Below are 15540 nucleotides of genomic sequence, written 5' to 3' on the forward strand. Positions count from 1 at the left end.
ACACACACACACACACACACACACACACACACACACACACACACAGAGGCTGTGCAGCGCCACCCTGAACCTGAACGAGAGCCAACGTTAGGTCGTCTCATCACAGACCTGGAGCAGCCGAGAACAGCCCCATTTGGGGGGCGCCCACGCAGTGGCCACGGGACGAGAGATCTGGGCCACAGAGAGTGAGTGGATACCTTGCCAAACGGGAGGCACATTTGAAATACGAGAACTACGGGTCGGTTCAAATCCAGATGTTACAAACATCCCTTCTTTTCCGTAAGAGCAGGGTATCAAAGAGACTTCTTGCAAGGTGGCCGGGGAATCTGTTCCCAATTCTCTTGGGCCGGTGGGACTCGCACCTCCGCGGAGGCTGGGGCGGCCGACGGAGCAGGTGCCGGGAGCAAGAACACTGACCTCGGCCCTGGGCGCGGGGCTAGGGTTCTTTCTGGGGCCCAGGAGCACCAGTCCGTCGGCAAACCCACTCCCTGATCTGGTTTGCTAACCCTTGCTGGCACGAGAAGGCGTCACTCCTCGGTCGCCCTGCCTGGGTCGCTGGTGCAGACACCAGCCAGGGGAGTTAACCATTGTGCGAGCAGCAAGGGTGAGGAAGGAATGCTGCCCTGGCCCCGTGGGGGAGCCCGCGCTGTTGTCGGCTCCTGGATAAGCCAAGTGGGGAGACCCAGAGGAAGCTAACAGCCCAGGGCTCTGGTCCCACGGGCAGCCATGTCCACGGAGCTTGTCACCACGGCCGCCGGAGGAACTGCTGAATTGACACCTGCGTGCCCACGTGAGGCTACACGTGTTTGCATGTAGCTCAGGACCTTTACTTTCCTCAAAGAGCTGGCTCATAGGGCGCCTGGGTGGCTCAGTCTTTAAGCGGCTGCCTTCGGCTCAGGTCATGATGCCAGGGTCCTGGGATCGAGCCCCGCCTCGGGCTCCCCGCTCGGCGGGAAGTCTGTTTCTCCCTCTCCCTCTGCCTCTCCCCCTGCTGGTGCTCGTTCTTCCTCTCTCTCTCTCTCTCTCTCTAATAAATAAGTAAAATCTTAAAAAAAAAAAAGAGCTGGCTCATAAATGATACTCTACTGAGCAATGGACCTAGAAGAAAGGATTCAAACAAGAGTTTCAACCATAACTAAGGAACTGCTTCTCGAAGCCTAGGATGACCCGCTATTGACAAAAGGTCGGGCGAGCGCTCTGATGTCATCAGCGGACGAGGCTAATGCCCTGGAGCCCTTAGAGAAATCTCTTTCTTCCGACGGTAATGGGACTGCCTAACCCTCTAGTGAGTTTTGGTTCTTCAGACCTTTTCCAGACCTGAGCCCAGGAGGTGCCCCGGCCAGAGGACAGTCACTCTCAAGAGACGGTGAAGGCAGCACGGGGATGACCAGCCACCGCGCCCAGAGAAGGGCGCACCAGACACACGGGCGCCCCTGAGGATTCAACCAGAGAGAAAAGGAGCAGCCACCTCAAAATGTATGTGTCTCCAGTCAGCCTCCCCCGAAACCGGGCGTCCGTCAGTCCTGCTGGGCGCAGAGAGGGGGGACGCCTGGCTGAGGAGCAGACCCTCCGCGGCCTGGGTGGCTTCAGGTCTCGGGGAGACGCGGCCACAGGCCGGGTAAGGCAGCAGGCCGCACCTCCGAGCTCCCCGCCGTCCTCGGGCCGCCGTCGGGGCCACACGGTTTTATAGAAACTCCAAGTTCTCCCTGGAACCCTTTCTCACCCTGTGACCCCCCTGAGGGCAGGTGGGCCCCAGAACTGCTCCGTTTGCTTCAAGTGACAACATAGCCTTTCTTTTATTGAAGGTGGCCTCCTCAAGAGAGCGGATTCTGATGGTGGTGAAAGTTCCACATGCCAGTTGGCGGCCTTCCAGCCAATCTGACTTACACGAAATACAACACAAACAGGCTTCCGGAAGTTTCTTCACCTGCACAGACCATGCCTCGCACTGCCTTTTAGAGGCAGCCTCTGGGACAGCTGGCTGAGGCCAGACACGAAGGCCCAGAAAATCTGCCAGGCCTTCTTGTGGGGTGTCTGTCCCTGGGGGAGACTTAGTTCTGCCGGTGCCACATTCACACCGCCCAAGCGCGCGGTGCCCACGGGGAGAAACACGGGAGAAGGCTGCTCCTGACAAACTCACGCCAGGAACCTCTGGGCCTGAATGAACTACCGGGGGGCAAATGTGGCCGCCTTTCAAAGGAGTGTCCCTCTGATGGTGACCAGCGCGCTAAGCCGCCGAGGGGCCCCCGACAGACTCCCCTGAGCGCCGTCCTGGGCGGGCGCAGCCTCTCCCCCCGCACGCAGGCCTGGTCTGCCCCAGGAGGGGCTCGGGAGGTCTTTCCAGAGCGACAACCCATCTCTCCATCTAACTCATGATGGGGGACAGCACACGATGCCCTCTGACCCCTGCCCCACCCCACCCCCCACCTTCGCTTTTACCTGCTGACTGAAGGTCACGTTCCTCCTCCGGCTGGTTTCGGGACCCCCCCCTCCGGCCGCGTCCGGGATGGCCAAGGTCTGGGGTCTCTTCAGGATCCCGGCCGATCGCGGCTTGGGGGCGTCCAGGGAGCCCACCCTCAGCACGTCCCCGTCGGGGCCCGCGGCCAGGGCCCCCTCCCGCCTGTCCCCGAGGCCGCGGTCCTGGCGGTAGAAGCCGTCGGGGGCCCGCGGGAAGCTGACGCTGATGGTCGGCCGCGGGGCACTGCCCGGGATGGCCAGGTAGGGGTCGGGGCCGCCCGTGAAGCAGTCGATGAGCACGCTGTCGATGTTGGAGGTGGCGAAGGATGAGGCAAACTCATTGATCCCCGTCAGGGAGCTGTCCCTGCTGGTGAAGCTGCCGTACTTGGGCGTGAGGGGGCTGAGCGGCGAGATGGGGCTGGAGAAGCTGGTGTACAGGCTGGTGGCCGGGGGACAGGGGAGGGGCTCGCCGGCCCCTTCCTCGTACAGCAGCGGCGGGGAGGGCGGCAGCGGGAGGCTGGGGCTCTTCATGGTGGCCTTCTTCTCGCCGGGGGGCCGCAGGGGCCTCTCAGGGATGCTGACCAGGGTCAGGACGGTGGTGATACTCAGGGTGACTGCGGTGAAGATGTAGATAACCCTCAGCTGCCCGCCCAGGGCTCTTCCGAAGCTGGTTTTGTCCCAGTGGATGCCCCCGACCACATAGCCGAATCCTCCTCCGAGGCCTGCGGAGAGAAGCGGGGTTAAGTCCCCCCACCTCCAGCAGGCAGGGGGAGGGGGACGGCCCTCGAGAGTCGTGGTTCTGTGTCTTACTCAGGTGGCCAAATCTGTTGGGGGGGGATCCAGATCCGGCATCGGGCCCTCTTAAACCCCAGCAAAAATGCGAAGGAGAATGGGATTCTCAGGGGGCCGCCTCGGGGGCCCCCTCTCCTGCCCGTTGCTGCCGGGCTCCAGAGCAAGTGGCATGGTGCCTGCCCGTCCACGTCTGTCCCACTTACGGCCTTGCTGGACTACTGAATGTCTACACGGGGTCACAGCCCCCTTCGAGGAGCCCCAGGCCCCCAATGTCAGTGTTGGGCAAATGTGGAAGATCTCATCTCCAACACGTGGACCACACACGTGTGTGTGTGGGGGGGAGGGGGTGGGAGGAATTCTCATGGCCACCCCGGTCTTGCTCGCCTGATGCCCTCATCCTCATGCACGGTCACCACTAGGAGTCACCCCCAGTGGTGACCAAGGACGGCCACCCTTGCTCTCCGGGTCGGCAAGCCGGCAGGAAACAACAGGGCTGCCCGGATCCAGCCCTCTGCTCCTGCTCGCTGCATCCCCCGGCCTCGGGGAACAGGTAAATGGCAAACTGATTCATGCAGCACGGTGTAAAAATGAGGGTGGTGCCACGTTGCCCCCAGCCAGCAGCGCCGCGTGCACTTAGCTCCAGAGAGAGTGCTGTTCCCCGCCGCCCGCTCCCACGTCCCCAGCACCCCCGGCCCCCCTCCCTGCTACACCACGGGCCTGCGGCCTTATCTTATTTTGAGTTCAGCTGCATTTCGAGCCCATCTGCTGGTTGGGAGGCGAGTTCTCTCCGTTTACTCCTGCTGTTGCTGTATCCAAACAGCTCATGCGATCTGGCCACCCTCCGCTTCGGGGGGAACCAGCCGCTTTTAAATAGCAACGTCTGTGGCAAGGCCTGGGCTCAGACACACGCAGCTCAACCTTCCACGGACCCCTCAAGGTGGCACGTGGCCCTGAATCCACTTACTTAACGGTTTCCCCCTAGAACTCCCTCGTCTGTCCCCGACTGTCCTTACAGGCCTTTGAATTTCATGTCTCCCCCCCTTAGTATTCTTAACTTCCCACGTTCCACGCTCCCAGTGAGCTTCCTCCCGCCTCTTCTGAAGACACAATTGCTATTTTGTGGCCCTTAAATAAGGTCAGATTTGAGATGACCTTTATTAACCATTTTTTTTTAAAAACAGTTACTGAAGCAAATATATTCTCACAGGAAAGAAATGGTACATCGACTCAGCCTCGAAGAAACAAACAACCTGATTCAAACATGGGCAAAGGACTCACGTATCTATTTAGTGTCTCTTTTTCCCCAAGAAGACATACGGGTGGCCAGGAAGCACACGAAGGGACGGATGCTCAGCATCAGGGAAATGCAAACCCAAACCACAGTGGGATCCCACTTCACACTCATGAGGATGGGTTGTATCAAAAAACGAGACAATACCAAGTGTTGGCGAAGATGTGGGGGAATCAGGGCCTCTGTGCATGGCTGGTGGGGTGTAGAATGGGGCAGCCACCACGGAACACAGTGTGGAGGCGCCTCAGAAAATTTAGAATAGAATTACTGTACAATCCAGTAACTTCACCTCTGGGTTTATAGCCAAAGGAACTGAAAGCAGGGTCTTGAAGAGACATTGGCACACCCAAGTTCATAGCAGCTTGAGTCACACTAGCTGAAATGTGGAAGCCACCTAGTGTCCATCAACAGGTAGAATGGACAAGCAAGACAACCTCTATGCCCGATGGCGTGTTATTCTGCCTTACACGGGAAGGCCCTTCTGACACCTGCCACAACAGCGATGAATATTGTCGGAAGTGAAATCAGCCAGTCACACAAAGACAAATATTGCATGAGGCCACCCATATGAGGGACTCAGAGCTGTCGAAGTTACAGAGACAGAGAGAGTATACGGTGGGAGCCCGGGGGCTGGGCGTGGGGAATGGGGAGTTAGTGTCTAATGGGGACAGAGTTTCAGTTTTACAAGATGAGAAAGTTGTTGGGGGTGGAGGTGGACCAGTGGTGACGGCCCCACCACAATGTGAATGTTGCTTGATGCCACCGAACTGTTCACTTAAAATTGGTGGTAATTTTTTTATTATATGTATTCTAACGCAACAAAAAAAGAAAAGAGGGGCACCTGGGTGGCTCAGTCAGTTGAGCATCTGACTCTTGATTTTGGCTCACGTCAGGATCTCACGGTGGTGAGATCGAGCCCCAGGTCGGGCTCCGCACTGGGCGTGGAGTCTGCTCGGGATTCTCTCTCTCCTTCGGCCTCTACCCCTCCCACTAGTGCACCTGTGCGCACTCTCTCTCTCTCTCTCTCTCCAAAATAAATAAACCTTTTAAAAAAAGAAAAGAAAAGAAACAATACAGAAGACTATAAGGTAAAAAACGGGGTCCTCCTTGCTACCCTCCACACCCCAGCACTGGCCCGGCCGAGACCCCTGCAGAAATTCCCTGCCCCCCAACCATGCATGTGTGTAAATAGTGACAAGCAGTGGCATGTTCTAGAAGAAGCAACTGGGACTGGACAGACTGAGCAGTTGGCCCAGGGTCACACACTGAACAGGAGGAAAAGCCCAGACCAATTCTGGCTTCCCGGCCCTGGAGCCCTGGCCTCCCGCCTGTCCGTCCAGGGCCTGCAGACGCCAGGCTTGTTACGTCCTTCCCTTGACCTTTAGAAACACTTCCTGATGCTATTTGAAATGGGGTTGTTTGATTCCATTTTATTTTGCACAAGGTACATGTTTTGTGTAAGAAAGCTGAAAGTACTGATTTTTCGAGACTACTTGGAAAAGCAAGCATCATACTGAATTCTCGTCCTGTGCCGCAGTCAGTTCTCTGGAAGTGTTCGAGTGCGTGCTCACTGAGGATCATCCTCACGCTCCACACCTCTCCCCTCTGCTCATCGCACAGGCTCTGTGGCTCTGTGGTCGTTCCTGCCTCGTGTCTCAGCTCCATAGGCACGTTTCTCCCGTTTGCAGCAAGCACGACTCGAGTGTATGTGTGCGCGTGGCACGTATGTGTGTGACTCCTCATCATATGCAGACTCTGTATGTGCCCATTTACCTGTTCGCTAAAATGTGTCCGTGACCCCAGTCAATACGCACTCCACCCGCAGTCACACTCAGCTATGTGCAGAAGAGCAAGCACTTGGAGTTGCCCGACGCACTAGGCCCCAGCTGAGGCCAAACAAGGCGATGCCCTGCCTTCTTATTTCAACCCTCAAGACTGTGGACAGCCAACTTTTTTGTCATCTATATGATGCCACATTTCTGCAGGCTTTTTGCCTTTTTTTCTCCGCGGCGGGGGGGGGGGGGGGGGGGGGGCTGACATCACCGTTTAAAACGGTGTAGAGCTGATGCCCCGCCGTCTCTTGTTTGGAGGTCCCAGGAGGCTGTGCCGTGTCTTATAAAGAAAACACGTGTGTCAGATAAGCTTTGCTCAGGCACATGCCATGCATTGGCCACACGTTCCATATTAGTGAACCCATGATATACTTTCGAAGGTGTCTTTAATCAGAAACACATAAAACAAGTTTAGGGTCTGATGGGGTTGATGAAAATGGGACCAGAGGTTCACAGGGAGGCTGGGGCCCTTGCCTAACCCTGTCCTTTTCCCAGGGGCGGTGACTGAGCTCTGGCCAATTCAGGGTTCGTGGTGACTTGGTAGAAAGTAACTCCTCGAACTATGAGAATAAGGCGCACGCAGAATCATACACACGGAGACTTACACATGCACATAGGTAGCTATCCCTACAGTTCGTACACGTGTGTGCACAGATCAACACTACATAGTGCTGCTGAACTACATCGTCTGAAATATATATTTTCAATCACGTCAGTGTTCACCCCTATAGTTGAGGGTTTTTTTTTTTAAAGATTGTGTTTACTTATTTGACACAGAGAGAGAGAGAGCTAGCTTGCACAAGCAAGGGGAGCAGCAGAGCGAGAGGGAGAAGCAGGCTTCCCACTGAGCAGGGAGCCCGACGGGGGAGCTCCATCCCGGGACCGCGGGATCATGACCTGAGCTGAAGGCAGACGCTCAACGTCTGAGCCACCCAAGCGCCCCCGTATATTTGAGTTTTATAACTCGGGTTCTGCATCAGGGCGATCAGAAGCGCCCACAGTGGGACGCGCAGCCCCCCACAGCCGCGGCGGGGGGGGAGACCTACCTGCCAGCAGCGCGTGGATGTTGAGGCCGCGGTCCTGGTCGGCGGGGCTGCACACGTCCATCATGTAGGCGTGGCTGGGGTTGTCCGCAGAGTCAGCGCTGAAGTCCATGAGCACCACCCCGCACACAGTGAGGAGGAGGCCCCACTTGTGGTTGTCGGCCGAGTCGGCCAGCGCCGTGCCCAGGTCCCTGCCATTGAGCAGGAGCGAGAGGCCCAGCAATGCCCCTGTGGACAGAGCAAAAGTCACGCCAAGGAAACGCGGAGCAGCTCTGTCCCCCCCTCCCCCCCGCCCAGCTGGCCGCTTCAGTCTAGAACCTTTAGGGCCCTGAGAATTCCTTTTTAACCAAACTTCAAGCACAGCCCATTGGAAAAGTCACCTGCAGACTCACCATGGTTTTTTGGTTTTGTTTTTGTTTTTTTTGCTTGGATCAGGGTTTTTATTTTGTCAAGCAGGGCAGGAATAACATACGCTTTATTAACCCGTTCTGGAAAAATCAAAGGGATAGACTGTCACAGCTAACTCAGGCCGGGTTACGGGGTGCTCCCTGCCACCATGCCCGTGAAATTATCTGCGTCACTGCTTTGGTCAACATTCTTTTAGATTTTGCTAAGAGGAAGCAGTTGGGGCCTTTTTTCCTTTTCTTTACTTTTTTTTTTTTTTCCACTTTATTTCAGTTCCAAAACAACAGACCTATAGCCAGGACAAGAATGAAAGGGCGTCTCCTTCCAAACCTTGAGGTACATCGGTCACTCCAAGCACCCAACAGTGGCTGCAGTAGGAATCCTGAAACAGAGCAGGCCAGTGGTCACTGCTGGGGTCCCTTCACCCTACCCCGTACCCCGCGTTGGACAGAGACAGCCTCGTCACAGCCCTCAAACACCTGCACCCAAACGTCCCAGGGCGTCAAGCGAATAAATGATGAAACTCGGAGTACGCAACCCTGAGCTAGAAAAACAAAAGACGGACTCTTGGAATAGCTCAGCTTCTGCCCACATTTTCTACTTAGGCCCCTATAAGGCACTTAAGCAGCCATGACCTTCCTTGGGGAATCCAAGAAATTCCAGGACCTCCCAGACCCAAAACACATCAAGCGTTATTGCTTGGATCCTCCAGTGATAGCTCCATATCAGATGGCGGGAATCCTTGGGGGTCGGTGAAATGCCTCTCGTGTGGTCTGGTTTAGATAAAGTCACTTAAAATACGGGGTGTGGAGACCCTACCTGTGTTCTCTCTCCCACAGCTCCAAACTAATGAGCAAAACTTAACTCTTGCTCCTCCCTTGTCCCCTTGGGACCCCCTAGCCGCTTCAACTCAGGCTTCTGGAAGCTTCCAGAGGTTTCTGGAGGCCATTGGCCATCGGGGCTGAGCTGGGGCTCACCAAGGATGGGGCTGATGAACCACACCAGACTGTAGAGCTGGTCGGGCAAGCCCATCTGTAGGAGCACTGGGGTCACGTACGCGGTCTCCATGGCATAGCTGAACTCGATGCCAAAGAGAATACAGCCGTTGAAGAGCAGCTCCCGGAAGGACCTCTGGGGGTGCACGTCCCCAAAGTCCACCAGCTCGATCGGACAGGGGGTGTGGGGGGGGGGGGGGGGGGAGGGGCGAATGCACTTCCTCCTCTTGGGGTGTCGTTTGAAGTTGTTGGCCCGGTGGCTGATATGCCGGGTCACGGACCCCGAGCAGCCCGAGATCTGAGACCTCCAGAAGTCCTGAGGAGCCAAACTGGGGAACAGGGCCTCTCCTGGAGGGGTGCTGCTCGCCGGGGGGATCATCGTAGGGGGGGCCGGTGGGTGTTCCTGTGGGGAAAGCCCGTTCAGGGGCGACAGTCACTCACCAGGGCCTCCACCATCAGAGTTCGTTTTTCCAGGTGGCCCCCCCCCCGCCCCCCGCCTGACTGGCAACTGCTCATCCTTGTCTTATGAGGAGGGAGGAGTTCTCAGAGTCTAACGCTGCCCCCCAGAGTAGAGGCTCCTACTGCTTGTGGATGTGGCTCAGCCGGCGCTCTGTCCCTGCTCTGGGGGACAACCCCAGTCCTCAGGTCCCTGCACTAAACCTCAAGGGGACCAACCCCTAAAGAGGCTCCACGAGGACGGCCAGGCAGGGAACCTCCTGGAAGGTGGGAGCAGCTAGGCTCCCCATGGCTCCGAAGGGTGCCAGGATATTTTAGGACTTGCAGCCCATTTTCGGGATGAACTCTGCCCCAGGGGAGCAGAGAGGTGGGGAGACCAGACTTGGGGCAGGACCCACCTACAGGCACCCTGAGCACCTGTGCCTGGTCAGGGGACAGCCCTTCCTTCGTGGGACAGAAAGTCACAGCGGTCACCCTGCCTATCACTATATCGCCTCCTCCCGGGAGGCTGGGGCCCTTGCCTAAAAGCAGATGCACGAGTTTAATCCCAGGCCTTTCCTTACAGCCCCCGTGGATGAGTGAATTTTTAGTCAAGTCAGGAGAACTGAGACTTTGATCGCGTTTGAAAATGCTCTCTTTAAAGAAACAAACCAAACACCCTGAATCCCACATGTCAATGATGACACCCTGAATAGGCATACTGTTTACCCCCCCAAAAAAGCAGGGGACAAAAAGAATCAGGGAGGGTGAGAAATAGACATCTTGCCTGAGAAGTAGGCCCCAAACCCAAGATGACATTCCCAACACTGATAGGTTTCCTAATGTCACAGGCTTTTTTTTTTTTTTTTCAAAATTACGTTTAAGCTTTAAAAATGAGGCCCTTATTTCTGATGCTAACTCATCACCTTCCATCACATTATCACTAGTCCGTAAGTTCTTTATGAAGCATTCCGAAATGCCTCATCGCTCCAGATTTGTGTCCTAAACTGCCCCCCACCCCCACCCCCGCAACCACCACCCTATCTCCTCGGGGACTGTCTTCCTTCTGTTGGGAAGACACCAGTGGTGGAAGTGATTGTCTTTCGAGACGCCCCAGCAGGATTCAGAGCACTGTGTTAACCCACCAACCCATCCATCTCTCCATTCCTTCTGCCTTCCCCCGACCCATCCATCCCTCCACATCCACACCACACGTCCACCCACTCCTCTTCTGACCTAGCCACCCACGCTTCCACCCTTCCAAACACCCATGCATCCACCCATCCATCCATTCACCTACACACCCATCCTCCCATTTGGCTGAGTACTAAGTACCAAGACACCAAGGTCACAGAGATAAAGGAAAGACAAAGTTCTTGCCCCTGAGTTGGGTGGAAAGTGGAGGGAAGGAGTTCTAAGCAGTGGGAAGCACCTGTGTAAAGGAGATGTATGTGCAACAGTTGGGCGCCATGTCAGTGGGGTGAGAGATGAGGCCCTTGGGAAGGGATTAGCTGACTACGAAGGGTCTTGTGGCCCTGCTGGGAGATAGGATTTTTGTTTTGTTTTTAAGATTTTATTTATTTACTTGAGAGAGAGAGAGAGAGAGAGAACACAGAGGCAGAGGGAGAAGCAGACGCCATGCTGAGCGCGGAGCCCAACTCAGGGCTCAATCCCAGGACCCTGAGATCATGACCTGAGCAAGAAGGCAGATGCTTAACCTGAGCCTTCCAGGCCCCACTGCTAAGAGATGGATTTCATACCGAGAGGCCAGGGATGGACACACCCAGAGACCCAGTCTACTCTTACTTCTTGGACAGGTGGCGATAAGATGGCTTATCTTGTGACCTTAGAAAAATCCCATGCTATCTCTAAAAGAAGAACAGATATACCTAAGAACTGTGTAGGCAAAGTATACTTCATTAAAAACGTAACTAGGGGCGCCTGCGTGGCTCAGGCAGTTAGGCGTCCGACCCTTGATTCAGCTCAGGTCGTGATCTCGGGGCCGTGAGATTGAGCCTCGTGTCAGGCTCCGTGCTCAGCAGAGGGTCTGCTTGGGATTCTCTCTCTCTCCCTCTCCCTCTGCCCTCCCCCCTCCCACCACACACACGCTCTCTAACCTAAATAATAAATATTTTTTTAAAAACCCATAATTCATTTATGAAGATGAAGTCAAACTTAAATTTTTTAAAAAAAGCTAAACTTCTTGGTTCTGTTCCTCCTGTTCTAGCTCAGCCCACAGTAAATACTCCAGAAAAATCTTTCTTTGGCCAGTCTTGCCTTCAAAAACCCAGGAGGCTGTTAGCATTCCCTGGAGCTTCACTCATTCATTAAAACCACAGAAATAAAGTGCCCATTGGAAGACCACATAATAAGACCACCCCCTTAAAAGTGAGAAGGAAGACCTTTAGCACAGGTGTGTGGGAGAGCTTGACCTGACCCCGCCTGTCCGGTCACGGCCCTACCCCCACCGCAGGGGCTACTCCCTCTCGGCCTCTCTACCTGCTCCTCGCCCCTTCTGCACAGGGCACCGCTCTTTCCTATCAGCATTCTATCCCCATAAAGTGAACTTAAGGGCAGGGCATTAGAAACCTTGCCTTTCGTTTTAGAATGAAGAACCATGGCCCACTTTGGAAGTATTTCAGATTTAAACAGCATACGGTGGGAGCATACTTTTGCAAAGGGGAACCTTTTTGGCCCTACTTAAAATGAACTATGTGGTTAACCCATGTCTCCACTGTGATGTGACCACTTCACCATCACCTGCCCACCATCCCCGGCTTTCAAACACAGCCTTCATCCTGCCCTCGCAAAAGGGAGACCACCACACCCCTGCCTTACCACCCAGCATCTAAACCAGAAACGAAACCTGGACTTCAGAAAGGCTTCCCAGAGGGTTCATTTTCAACTTGGGGGATCAGTGTTACTATTTTCATTTCAAGAATACATTTATTAAAAGCTGTCCATGAAAGTTTACTCTAAGAAGAATGTTTAAAATTCATTTTTGAATGTTATAAAAAATGAAAGTGAAATTTAAAATAATGAAATAGCATTTTAATACACAAATACAAATATTTACCAGACCATCCTGCCATCCGGATCACACTCTGTGAGTAGTAATTCAGTCCAAAAAAAAAAAAAAAAAGTATGTATGTGGCTGGACCCACAAAGTTTCTATGCTGTGCCCACTGTGTTTCTCGAATACAGAGGATGTTTCACGTAACAAATCCCTCAAAGTGGTATGGGAAGTTTAAGCCGCAAATGATTAATAAAAATAAACAATGCCCGTGTAATTTGGGGTCCCACGGGGCTACATCCCTTCCCCACTCTCCCTTCCAACAATTCCCAAAGTTAATATTTCAAGAAAACCTTCTTGAAGGTCCACTCCAGCAAAGGGCTGCGTGGACCCGAAGGGGTGTATTTAATGCGCTGGTTACTGAATCGGGGCCCATTCCTCACTTCTGCTCTCCAGAATCCCGCCTCTCTCCCTGACAACCAATGGATCCCAAAGACCCTGGCCAGGTGCACATTGAACTTGGGTTTCCTTAGCACCTGACTCTACTTCCCCATAAAAGCTGAAAAACATAAACAGTATGATAACCTCAGAAATAATTTGAGAAGTTATTTGTTGATGAGATCAGAATGAACTGAATTGCCATCAGCCTCCTGTTTCAACCGTGTCAAGAGAGCAGAAACCCTGGGCCATAAACTCATCCTAAACTTAATCCTGGGATGCTGACAGAGATGCCATCAGGAGGGTTCAGCCTCAGGCAGGAGGCGAACCGGAAGCTGATGACACCTGCCCAGGTGACCCGGGATCAGGCCTCGGGCGCCAAGAAGCACAGCGAAAGCCTGGGGCAAATTCCAGTGTGTGCTCTCCCTCCCAGCCAGGGTGAAATTAATCCGTCACCCAGCCACTACCTCCTCTGGGCCGAGGGTTCCGCACTCAGGGGGCGACACCGGGGGCTCCATTTACAGGTCAATTAGTTAGACATCAAGGAAGAACAAAGGTCTCCGTGCCAACCTCCCGTCCCGATCCTGGCACTCTGGTTACCCGGGGGCCTACGCCGAGTCGCTCCAGCGCGAAGCTGGGCAGCTGTGCCGAGGGCGCGGGAGGAAACGGGGGTACCTGTGGGTCGAGACAGGAGGCATCCCTCTCCGAGGCCGGGCTCCTGCCTGGCCCGCGCGCAGCTCGGGTCCCCGCCCGGCAGCCCCCGGCCCGCCGCTGCTGCTGCTGCAGCATCACCCCGCGGGGCGGGGCCGTGACGTCACGCTGCATCCCGCGCAGCCGGCGGCCGGTACCCGCAGAGCATCCTTAAAGCGGCACCGCCCCGCCGCGGCCCGCACCCCTCCCGCCGCTGGGGGTCTGCCACGAAAGCCCCAGAAACAGGCCCACCGTTGACTTCCAGCGGACCCTAGGCACTCCCCCCGCCACCCGAAAGGTTACAGTTTTCGTTTACGAATGTGTTGGTTAGGGACGACCATGATAACACTATGTATTCAAATATTTTCCGCGGCCTAAGAGTTCTCATCCCCACCCCACCCCCACACCGATTTTAAAAGAAATGCACTCATTCTTGGCAATTCCTAAAAGCACCGAAAGCTCCAGGCACTGTGCCCGCTATACAAAACGGATAAGTTGGCCCAACCTAGAACTATTAGACTGCATTCACATATTCCCCTAATATGTATCAGGGCCTGCTCTATGCTAGACACCGATCTAGGGACCGGGGATATAGCGATGAACAAAACACACAAAAATTCCCTCCCCTGTGGCACCACATTGTAGAGGGGGAGAGACACATTAAACAAGACAAATAACATGGATAAGTGACGTGCCTGAAGATAGTAACTCCCCAGAGAAGGAGCTAGAGTGTGGGGCTGGAGAGGGGGTGGCATTGCAGTTTTAAATAAGATTGTTCATGAGTCCTTACGGAGAAGGTGACATGGGAAGAAAGACTAGGAGGAGGCCAGGGGGCTAGCCGTTCTGATATCTGGGGGAAGGTCATGCCAGCAGAAGAAAGAGCAAGTGCAAAGGGTCTGGGGTAGAAGTGAGGTGGGTTGAATCAAATAATGATACAGCAAATAGATATCCCGTAGTGAAATTATAACCACAGAAAATGTTACAAGGGGAAGCATGTGGCCCTGTGAAAGTTTATAATAGGGAGAATTTGATCTCACTGGGAGGGTCGGGTGCTCCTTGAGGACAAGGGACACATGGAAGCACACTAAAGCTGAGTAAGGAGGGCAGTGTGTTCCAGGCAGAGGGGTCAGCATGGGCTGAGCTCTTGTGACAGGAGAGGCCATGGCAAGTGCAGGACTGAGGAACCAGTGGGGCTGGGGTGCAGAGGCCGGGGTGAGTGGGGGCTGGGGAGGCTGGAGAGGCAGACCGGGCCCAGCCATCAGGCCTCATGGGCTGCTGTCATATTTTAAGAACAAGAAGCTTAGAAGTGTTTGATGCAGGGAAGTGGATGGCATTAAAGCGGATTCATATTTTGCAAAGATCATAGAGCTCAGAGTGGAAAATGGGTTGGGGGGGACCAGGAGACCAGGTGAGTGCACCAGGTAGGAGCTTAGAGAATGGTCCAGGTGGGAGAGGATGGCGGGGGGGGGGGGGGGGCAGAGGGATGAGGTGTGGATTGGTTAGGCATCTGGGAGGTAAAAGCAACAGGACTTGATAGATTGAGGGTAAGGGGTGTGGGAAGGAGGGAGGGAGGTGCCAAGTTTTCAGCTAGAGCACCTGGATGAAGGAAGGTTGACTCACTGGGCAAAGAGCAGGTTGGCTGGTGGGGTGATAGTCGCAGGTTGGCTTTGGGACAGAACGTGTGTGAGGCATCCAGGCCACTAGAGATCAGGGTCTGGAGCTCAGAGATGGTCCTTGGGAGAATCAGCACACAGGGGCAAACTGCAGGCACACCTTGGAAGGTGGGCAGGGAGAGACGGAGGGGAACCCAGGCAGGGAGAGATGGTGGGGAGAGGGTCCCCGCTGAAGCCTGGAGGAGTCTCAGCGGTAGTCTCTGGCCAGGTGGAGGAGAATGAGCCATCTGATAACTGGTTCTACCTTATTTTTCCCTCCAAACAGGAGAAATGGTTTGGAAAAATACCAATGTGTTTTTCTATTTTGCATTTACACCCAAATGACTGGCTCTTCAGTTAGCAGAAAGCTCACAGCTATAACTGAAAACCCTCAGCATCTCAGGGGCTTCATGCAATCAGTGCTTCTCTGGGACTCCAGTGAAGTCCAAAGGGGTGTTCCTGCTGGGTGGGGGGCCTCCACGCAGTCATTCAGGGAC

The 15540-nt window shown here is 54.7% G+C and overlaps 1 protein-coding gene across 7 annotated transcripts in view; it reads right to left on the minus strand.

Moving 5' to 3' along the window:
- SLC45A1 (solute carrier family 45 member 1) overlaps positions 1-13498 on the minus strand; it is a 20038-nt gene extending 6540 nt beyond the window's left edge. The window contains exons 1-6 of one of the 7 annotated variants that reach the window (XM_073903380.1): positions 13377-13498; positions 8798-9218; positions 8110-8202; positions 7808-7903; positions 7419-7643; positions 2440-3179 (exon numbers count right to left, since the gene is read on the minus strand). In XM_073903380.1, the coding sequence (XP_073759481.1) occupies positions 2440-3179; positions 7419-7643; positions 7808-7903; positions 8110-8202; positions 8798-9218; positions 13377-13490 (1689 nt within the window). In that variant the 5' untranslated portion in view covers positions 13491-13498. Of the gene's footprint in view, positions 1-2439; positions 3180-7418; positions 7644-7807; positions 7904-8109; positions 8203-8797; positions 9219-12326; positions 12347-13376 lie in introns of those variants that run through there. The other 6 variants (XM_073903381.1, XM_025857185.2, XM_073903382.1 and 3 more) reach the window with 6 other exon arrangements.
- Positions 13499-15540: the final 2042 nt, after the last annotated feature.

The sequence above is a fragment of the Callorhinus ursinus genome, unplaced genomic scaffold (assembly GCF_003265705.2).
Source record: "Callorhinus ursinus isolate GAN/ISIS: 27379988/994484 unplaced genomic scaffold, GSC_fseal_2.0 scaffold18, whole genome shotgun sequence".
NCBI lineage: Eukaryota > Metazoa > Chordata > Mammalia > Carnivora > Otariidae > Callorhinus > Callorhinus ursinus.